The sequence below is a fragment of the Vigna unguiculata genome, chromosome 6 (genome assembly GCF_037176805.1).
Source record: "Vigna unguiculata cultivar grain cowpea cultivar isolate G323 ecotype 2 chromosome 6, ASM3717680v1, whole genome shotgun sequence".
Taxonomy (NCBI): Eukaryota; Viridiplantae; Streptophyta; class Magnoliopsida; order Fabales; family Fabaceae; genus Vigna; species Vigna unguiculata.
In genome coordinates, this window is record NC_140797.1 from 28,872,910 (window position 1) to 28,883,403 (window position 10,494).

At 26.9% G+C, this 10,494-nt stretch overlaps 1 protein-coding gene across 1 annotated transcript; it reads right to left on the reverse strand.

The window, feature by feature from the left end:
- Positions 1 to 7,040: 7,040 nt before the first annotated feature.
- LOC146885733 (uncharacterized) lies at positions 7,041 to 7,403 on the reverse strand. The gene has a single exon (XM_085675067.1). It carries the CDS (start codon positions 7,401 to 7,403, stop codon positions 7,041 to 7,043), a length of 363 nt encoding a protein of 120 aa, XP_085531193.1.
- Positions 7,404 to 10,494: the final 3,091 nt, after the last annotated feature.

The window sequence follows — 10,494 nt, forward strand, 5'->3', positions numbered from 1 at the left end:
TTCTACATGATAAAAATAAGCAACAAATAAAAATATTAAAAAAATATCAAATGTGTGTCTTCAAAAGAATTTAAGAGACTATTGATTGAAATCGCACAAAGGAAAACAAATGTATAATTAAGGGTGTGATAAGATGAAAAATACCTTAGAGATTTAAGAAATTTTTTCAAATATCAACATAGTCAATGGTTGAGAAATAACAAAAATTGTTTTAGCAAAACAAAAGAGTTCTTCAAATGAAATAAAAATTAATAATAATAGAGTAAATAATAAAAATTTTTTTATATTACCAAGTAAATGAAAGGTTTATGTTATTAAACACTTAAATTGAGAGTGTTAAACATTCTCATGCGAAAGGAAAATATGCAATAAATGAAAATATAAAAAAGACTAGAAATATTCAAATGTGAGACATAAAAAATATTTAATTGACATACATCATTTGAACATAATTGGATAAAGGTTATGATAAGATTAAAACTATACTGGAGATGCAAATGAATTTCATGACAAACCACATAATTAGAAGAAATAAAAAATAGAAAGTTACTTAATTAACTATAAATATTTTAATAATTTAAACGGGGACGGGGATATGGTGGGGACATGTATTATGGTGGGTATGGGGACAAGGACAAGACAAATATGTACATTTCCATACCAAGTGAAAAAGTCGAGGATTCTCCATACCCATGCCCAGTCAATGCAGAGATTTCTCGTCAAAACGAGGATGGGTTCGTGCAATATCTACGGGGGCAGGTTTATTTGCCATCCCTAGGTACCTAAGGTTCTTCTGGAATCGAATCATTATTTATGTCAAATGAATATTTTAGGATTTCCACCTTTTCGATTAGGTCATCTAGCATTTTAGCTTATTTTCTTATTCAAGAGTTTGATCTTTGGAACCAATAGACCTACCACGCTTCAAGTGCGTCTTTGGAATCAACAGGCCTACCACCCTTCAAGCATGTTATGAATTAATATCAAACCTACTTGGAGCATTAGGAGTTAGTATATATGATGTAGTTACCTTTTCTGTCAGTAAAAACATGTGATAATTGATTGACTAATTGTGTAAATGAATTGTCCTTTGAACTTCTAGTTCATGTTCTTTTGTACGAGGGTCAAGACAAAATAATGATAATTCATTCCAACCAATATCTTTTTCCCATTGTTCTTTCTCTCCTTGATGTTGGAAAAACTAATTCATCAAAGAATAAGTCTCAATCGAATTGTAAATAAGTCTCTTGTTGGTAGTTCAAGATATTTTGTTATAGTGGGAGAATCATATCCAACATATATTCTCAATCATCTCTAAGGACCCATCATAGTCCCTTTTGGTGGGGAAATTGGAACGTATACACCACACTAAAAAATTCTTAAAGGAGAAATATTATGTTACTAACCAAAAACCAACTGCATAATAGAGTATTTGTGATAAGTTGTTGGCTTGATGTGAATCAATACTACAACATGCAAAAATGCATATCCCTAAGTACTACATCATTTTTTACTTTAGACCACACTAAAGTAGCCCACGTGTATAAAAGTGTTGTCTAAACATAGAAATGCCACAAATATATAAGTGTGGCTTAAAACTATTAAAGGCCACATTTTATAAATCGTTGATTATTTAGGAAACATTTTTTTTAAAGTTGCCCATAGAAAATGTGGGCAAAATAATAAAATTGTGGCCTCTTCCTTATGTTGTTTCCTTATCAGTTATACTATACACTATGAATCTTCTTCATACTTATAGATTAGGCAACGTTGGCATGGCAACCACTAGAAAACCATTGCGTAAAATAGGAATAAGCCACAATTTTTTTTATCGTTGCTTATATAGTGAGTTTTATTTGCCATAAACCTAGAGAGAATACAAAAAAATATTGTCTATTTGTTTTAAGGAATATGGTATAAAATGTTGATAGTTATAGGAAATAGTTATTAAAATGTGGATAGTTTAGGCCACATTTTTAAAATTGTGATAATTTAACTTTAAATATTTTTAAATTACCATCATGTGACCTAATTAAATTATTGTAAGATGAATCAATTGTCTTGGGTGGAGCGTAGTTGGGCCAAGTCACAATCAAATCATGACACTTTGGTTGCTACAATCTTAAGAAGAAAGAGTTGCACTTTAGCTATTAACTATTGTTTTTTGCTTAATGGTAAGCGCTCAATCCAACAATTGGTATCAAAGCCAAGGTCTTGAGTTCAACTCCTAATATGACAATTGCTCTTTTTAAAGAGAAATTAAATAATTATGTTCTAAACATAAACGTAATAATTAAATAATCATTGCCTAAAAGAATACACAATACTTTAAATTGTGTTGTATAAAACTATGAAATAACATGTTGGCTAAAAGGTGTGGTCTATTATTTTCTTCTAAGGCAATGGTTTTCGAAACTTTTGTGGCCTTAGGAAAAAAATCGTTGTCTTTGAGCAATGGCAACAACTAAATACTCCACGGTTGGAAAACTGTGGTAAAATCGTTGACTAAAGTTAAGACCACAATTTTTTTTACTTTAGGCAACATTTTATGTTGTTGTTTAAACAACAAAATGATGTAGTATTAGAATATTAGCTTTCATAAGTAATGGTCTTGCAACCAATTTTAGACGTTTCAGTAATAATTTTGCAAGTCAATTTTGAGTTTGAACATATGCTACTGGATGTTCAACCTCAATTTCAATTGATATAAATACTCATGAAAAATATGAGATGTAATTTCACCAGTATTATAAAAACAAGTTTTCTTAATCGAATAATTTGGGAAGTGAGCTTTTAACTGTGCTAATAACTTTGCAAATACTTGATTGTGAGTTGATAATAAACAAATATGTGACCATCTAGTTGATGCATCAATTAAAACTATGAAATATATATATGATCCACATGATGGGTTATTAGACCATAAATATCACCCTATATTTGTTCTTAAAATAAGATTGACTCATTTCTTCTTCTTTTTTTGGTGATGGTCTTATTATCAACTTTCCTTTGTGAACGTTCAGTACATGACAACTCATTGGTTTGAAGAAGTTTTTTTACTCTTAAGTGGGTGTCCACATGAGTTTTCCAACTTTTTTTTCACATCATAATAGATCCAAGATGACCGAACTCATCATGCCAACAAAGAATTCATTTTGATTCATAAATTTCTGGTTTACCATAATCTGCATTTTAATTGTACTAATATATGCATGGTACAAACCATCCAAGTGATCATGCCAAACAAGGTCATTCATTTTGATCATAAACTTCTAGTCTATACCATGACATGTATCTCAATTGTACTAATATATGTGTAAATCATAAGAAAAGGTTGGTAATTTCTCCAATGCACTTTTTATTCAACTCAATTCTAATGATATAAAGATATTTCATATCTTCTTCATTGTTTGTCTCAATATGATATTCATTTAGACAAATATTCTTGAAACTTAATAAGTTTCTATTAAACTTCTTGGTAGAAGTATAGTAGTTTTTCTAGAGCCTTCAAATATAATTGTAGTACTAAAAATAATGTTAACATTGACTTCTCACATTACCAAACAATAGAAAAATTTATTACTCTTGAGAATTGTATGAGTTTTTTGCGCTATCAATAAGACACATATCCTCATCATCGGTGTTAGTGTCAATATTCATTCTTCATATAAACATAAATATAAATATTAGAATAAAATATTTAGAGCTTTTTATTAACCAAGAAAAAAACTTATATATAAGCAATATGAAACACGAAACAAATATAAAGCATTGTCTTAAAATTAAAAACATAATACAAGAAAATATATTTTTTAACACTCTCATCACCAATGAGGTGATCAATGCTTCCATTTGGTTTAACAAAGAAAATAACAATTTCAACATGAGTAACATCCATATGGTCATAATCAGAATCACCATCTTCATAAGCAAAGTGTGTTTCTACGTTCTTCTCCTCATTTTTTAAGATGTTTTGGTGTACGACAAGCACAACTCAAATTGTCTCTACCACCATAATGATAATTTATATTCTCATCTTATTTGTCATTATTTTCACATTTTTCTTTAATGTGTCTTTCAAATTTTCTTTATGACCATGCCTATAATCACTATCACAACCATGAAAATATAAATCAAATGTTGTTGCATTCACTTCTAGAATGGAGCAAAACCAATTGGGCGAGTTTCATAACTTTTTTATAAAAAACTCAATGTTTTGTTCAGCCATAAGAATGCATTAAATGAATTTAGAATATTTGTGAAATCCCTTTTCACGATATTGTTGTTGGAGGAGCAAATTAGTTCTTAAATGCTTAATTTATTTCTTTAATTGCATCATCAAGATCCATTGCATCTAAATATATTTCAACATTCAATATCTAATATAAGTAATTCTTTCTCGTAAGATCAAAGGTCACAAATTCAAAATTTGCAAGATTTGACATGTTTAGAACTAGCACATAAAATAGTAGTAATAATAATCATCATCATAACAATAATAATCATCATCATAATAAAAATAATAAATAATAAGACAAAGATGAAAATTGATAAAGTGAAACCATTTGTATGACAAACATAAGAATATAAGATAAAATTATAAATGAAGAAATGATTAGGAAGAGTCTGGATTAAGACACGCAGAACATTGTCCTAAAAGAGAAAATACTTTTCACTTTATTAGAGTATTGTGGTAATAACATGTTATGAAATAAAGCTAATAATAAAGAAAAGAATAAAAGGAAGAATTTAATTTATATATATGGCTAGAATTTAATTTATTAATATTTATTTTAATTATTTTCGTAAATAACAAATATATTGAGTATTTAGCATATAAAGAATATGAAAACGAAAATGAAAAATGTAATTAAGGAAATGAAAGTATTCCAAAAGTGAGTGGGAAATGTGTGTGTGTGTATGAAGTTATGGTAGCTGGGGTTGAACACAAAAAATTGATAAGAGTGAAGAAAAGAAGGAAGGAAAATAATCAAGAAAAATAGGAGAGAAGAAGGTGTTTAGTGTTGTGGTGCTTGTTACGGATTATTGTTTAGTAATAGAAAAAAAATAATGATATTTTGACCTAATTTTAATTATTTTTAACTTATTATTTCAATCATTCTTAGATCATCACATCACACTACTAAAAAAACATAAAAATAAATAATTAAAAATAATAAATTAAAAATAAGTAAAAAATATATATCAAAATATTATTATCCATAAAAAATGAGCACAAACACAAATTCCAAGTACATGTAATGGGTATGAACCTTAAGTTGGGAAATGTGTGCCGTTTTTAGTGATTGGTTCATCAAATCCTCCAACTTCTCACTGTTGTGATGGTGCAAAAGTGGCTTTTCAAAGAGCCAACAACGCTCAAGCTATCAAAAATCTTAGCTGTCTTGTCGATGTTGGCCCTTATTTAAACTTTGGTTTTGACAATTTGGCACGTCTTCCTGAAGCCTGCAGCATTCGACTTTCCTTTTCCATTGATCGTGACGTTCAATTGTTTTCTTTTTTTTTTCATTTCTTATAACTGTCAATTGTTTTTATTCCTAAAAACCCTTTGGATCGTTACGTTCTTAAAATAAATAAAAAATTACATACTGATTATATAATTATTGAGTATAATTTTTAACATAGTTAGAAGTATTACATTCAACCCTGATTTTATTTTATTTCTTTTCAATGTTATGTTATTTATTAATTTTAAATAAAAATATCAAATAGGTAATAAAGAAATACGTAATATTATTATGATAAATATTCATTATTTAATGATAAATTATGAACTTTATACGTTTGATTTCTAAATTTTACAGTAGAAACCAAAAGTTGGTTTATAATTTTATAGAAATTGATTTCTCGAAAATCAATATCAGAATTTGGATACAGTAACTAAAAATTCAACTCTCTAGTGGTATTATAATTAGAAAAAAAAATTAATTTATTTTTTATTAGCAAAAATTTGTCTCTAATAGACTAATAGTGTGACGAAAAATTATTTTTAAATATATCTTAATTAGAAACTAAAATATTTTATTGTAATTCTTGGTCATTAAAAATTAAAAATATAATATCTAATTATATTATAAATTTTTATTAATAATAGAAATTATTTTAAATTCTATTATATTTTAATTTATAAATATTTGTGAATTTAACTGATATAATTTACTAGTTATCTTATCTTCCTAAATTAGTTTATCTTTAATAAAACTTTTGTAGTTTAAACATCCATTTTGTGAATGGTTGTTAAGAAACTCCATCTGTGAAAGCTAAAGCTATCCATTGTATTTAATTATATTTTATTCTATTCAGTTTGAAAGTGGAGGAAGTGTTCTTTTCTTTCTTTTCATCAGTTTTTGTACTCATTTTTTTTAGTATGTAATAAACTGAGAACTATGTCCGTATGTATTTATTGTTTCTTGGAAAAGAAATAATTGTAGACTTTTATAAGTTTGTCAGTAAATAAGGATTTCAAATTAAATCATATTGAAATTTGATCACCTCAAAGACTCAAATTAAACAAAATATAATAATACATACAAAAAATTACCACAAGTTTTTATTGTGATTTTTTTTTCAAAAGATTATATATATATATATATATATATATATATATATATATATATATTATATGCGTAAACTGGTAAATATTTCGGATTGTTGATAAAAGAAAAGTAAGCCAAATTTTTTTTCAAGTACTTTTATACTATTTAAGGATAAAGATATTTTCAAGTACTTTAAAATAAGTTTGTGATGGGGGTATTGTAAACGTGTTTATTTAATTTAATTTATTTAAAACCTAACGTTAATATTTTATGTACATACAATATCTTGCTCAAAAATTTTGCTGAACGCTAAATTAACAAGTAGTAAATGAATACATAAACGATTTTAAGATGCATCAAGATGGGAAAATAAAAAATAAACCAAAGGTAAAAAATATGGAAATTGAAAAGATATTTAAGTGTAATATTTAAAGTATGTTTTATTATGAGTGAAGGAAATGTTAGTTACAATAAGGATATAAATCAGGGACCAGATACACATAAGTCCATACTAAATGAAAGTTGAATGTGACATGCAGTAGGAAGGCTTACAAGTTTATCTGGATGAAAGTGGAGATTTGATCCTGCAACCCTAAGACAGTTACAAATATCTCTTATACCTTGTCCATTAGGAACAGCCATGGCTCTTTTGAATGCATCTGATGCTCCATTGCAGCAATCAGAAGATGGATTAGCTACATTATTTATCAAATACAATCCACAATAGCTCAATAGCTTTTCATCCCCATTGCATGTTGCAGGAATTTGACCATAACTCAATCTTGTTACTGCCAAACCATACACCATAACAAACATCAAAACACCAAAAACTTTTTTCTCTCCCATCTTCTCTTCAATATTTATGTCAATACCAACTTTCTTTTCAATCTTATTCTGATTTCATTTACCATTTCTACCATACCATTGCTTATATATACACTTGTAGTATTTATTTCTAGAATAACTTCCCATCCTTCTGCAATCTTTTTCAATCTTTTCCATAAAAAGTATTAAATATCAATATCAAATATAGATTATTGTATTATTTGGAGTTAATGTGAATATATCAAAGCATAATGTACCAAAATTTATTATCGTTTTGTTATTATTTCAAAAGATATAGAACGTCTTTATAAATGCAAATTTCAAATAGTTAAATATTTTCAATACTTTAAAAAACTATCTTTGTAAGTTATCGATAATATTTAATTATATTTTATTCTAATGTTATTAACTTTTGAGAGTGGAGGAAGTGATTTTTTGGTTATTACTACATGTAAGTTATCGGTTCTTTTATTCATTTTTCTATCATGTAATAAAATAAGAACTATGTCCGTCTGTATTTATTGTTTCTTAGAAAAAACAAATTATTAACTTTTATAAGTTTTTCAATAAATAAGGATTTCAAATCAAATCATATTTAGATTTGATCAGCTCAAAACTCAAACTAAACAAAACATGATAATACATAAAAAAAATTACCATACGCTTTTAGATTGATTTTTTTTTTCAAATAATCATAAAAGTCTCTTTTAAAATTCAGTGTATATATATATATATACATATATATATATATATACATATATATATATATATATATATATACATATATATATATATATACATACATACATATATATATATATACATATATATATTACCGTTTCCCAATTTGATATATTAGCTCTTGACTTTTCAGTCAGAGAAATGATTAGGGTAGATATGTAATACTTTATTAGATTCATATCATTGATATATCTACCTTCAAACAAAATAGCTCAAAGATTTTATGCATAAAATTGGATATGTAATACTTTATTAGATTCATATCATTGTTAAAAGTGATTTTTTGCTTTATTGTGATGTGAAGTAACAATTACTGACCATTTGTCACACATCTTCCAAATTTTCCCTATTGATATATAGTTAAAGAATAGGTGTTGAACTGTTTCCTCACCCCTGCCACACATGACACATTCACGACTTATGACATCACCCCTCTTTTGGTTAGATTGCCACAAGTTACGATTTTATTTAACTAAACTTTAAAATAAAAATGTAAAGCCCCTAGTGATGATTTGACATTTCAAAATTGTCTATTTAGATCTGTATCTTTGCCCATAATTCGTTTTCTAATTTTATTATACGCTGATTTTAGTGTGTAAATTTTAGTTTTACTATCCTTCCAAACACAACGATCTTCCTTCCTCATGTTTATTGTACTAATTCACAACTCATTAATTAAAATATCAACCTGTGATTTCTCTCGCTAGAAGCATTCTCTTCACCATTGTAATTTCCATTTCCAAGACCCCTTGTTGCAAAAATCCATTTTCCTTATTGTTGCATCCATGGAAAGGGAATTTGCATCTAGCCTTAGATAATTTTTTGGAAGAGAGACCTCATTAAGCCACCTTCCCAAAACAATATATTATTTCCTCTTCTCCTAAATGAGGACACATTATTGTCAAACCAATTTTCTCTGTATCCCTTCCCACATGTTTTCCTTAAGTCTTTCCATCACCGGAAATCATAATAACTTTTACTTATACAATTTAAGTTTCTCCACGAATCATACTTTGACTCCACAATTAGTTTAACTTTCAAAAGGCGTGATTATTTTCATTACGTAGTCACACAAATACCCTTAAGATGCAAACATACATAAACAGAAATTATGTCTTTATATAGATGTAATCATCAACAATAGTTATTACAAATAGTTGATACCTCCTTTCATAACATTTATTTGTTTTACATGTATCAACACATATCCTTACAAGTGTTGTGAATGCATGGTTTCAGCAGTTGAATAACTACTTTAACTATGTATACACTATTCAATAGAATATGAAAGCTTAATCTTGAATAATGTTGGGAGTTATATGAATTTCTGAAAATGAAACCCTAAATTAGCTGTAGAGGCATCCAAACAAGTACAAAGATTTTTTAAGGCTGCAGGATTTCCTTTTGTAAGTTATTGAGCAGCTCCAGCACAACAACTTGGAGTTGGAGTGGAAAATTCTTGACTAACCAAATAAGACACACATGGACCAAACAATGACTTATACTCATCACATGTAGCAGGCATTTGACGTTCACTCAATCTTGTATGGCCAAACCATAAGCCATAACAAAGATGACCAAAACCAAAACCTTATTCTCCACCATCTTTTCTCTTGATCATCTATGCTTTCTTTGTTTTCACTCTTATCAACTTTTGTGATTATCATTATTAGTATGCCATTACTTATATAGATTTCACACTAAGCTTGAAATAATTCAAATCATTTTTGGCATTTGAAACTTACTAATAATTTCTGTGTTTCCTTTGCATTTGAACATATTAATACATTAATTAGTTACTGCTTTAAAAATATTTTGGTCAAGGTTTGTTTCAGAAGTTTTAATTAAATATCACATACAATGTATTTTAATTAATTTATATTCGTGTTTGTTATTTAATATAACTGTTTATATCTTTTAAAAATCTTAAAATTAACTTAAATAACATATATTAAATTCATGCCAAATATAATCATTGACGTTGAAGTTGGTCAAACTCAGTTATTACATAGAGTCTTTCTTATTCAAATAATATAATTAAATTTTATTAGTAATTAATAAGCAAATTATAAGGACTCAAACATGGATAAATCAAATATTTTTTTTCAACTATAAAAACACATCTAATTAACTGTTAAATAATGAGATGACGACTAATAAAAATGGAGTTGACTCCGACTTCAATTTAGACTAAACAAAATTAATATAATTTACTCAACGATAATTTTATATAATTTAGATATTTATATTTATTTTGGTTAATATGAATTACATTGACTTTTATTTTTAATTTATAATTTATTTGAAGTATTCGTTAAGGTTAATTTTAGTTTTATTAATTTTATTTTTTAATATTTATATTTATTTAAAA

Coding starts and splice junctions, on each gene's coding strand:
- LOC146885733 (XM_085675067.1), bottom strand. CDS start 7,403: ATGGGAGAGAAAAAAGTTTTTGGTGTTTTGATGTTTGTTATGGTGTAT.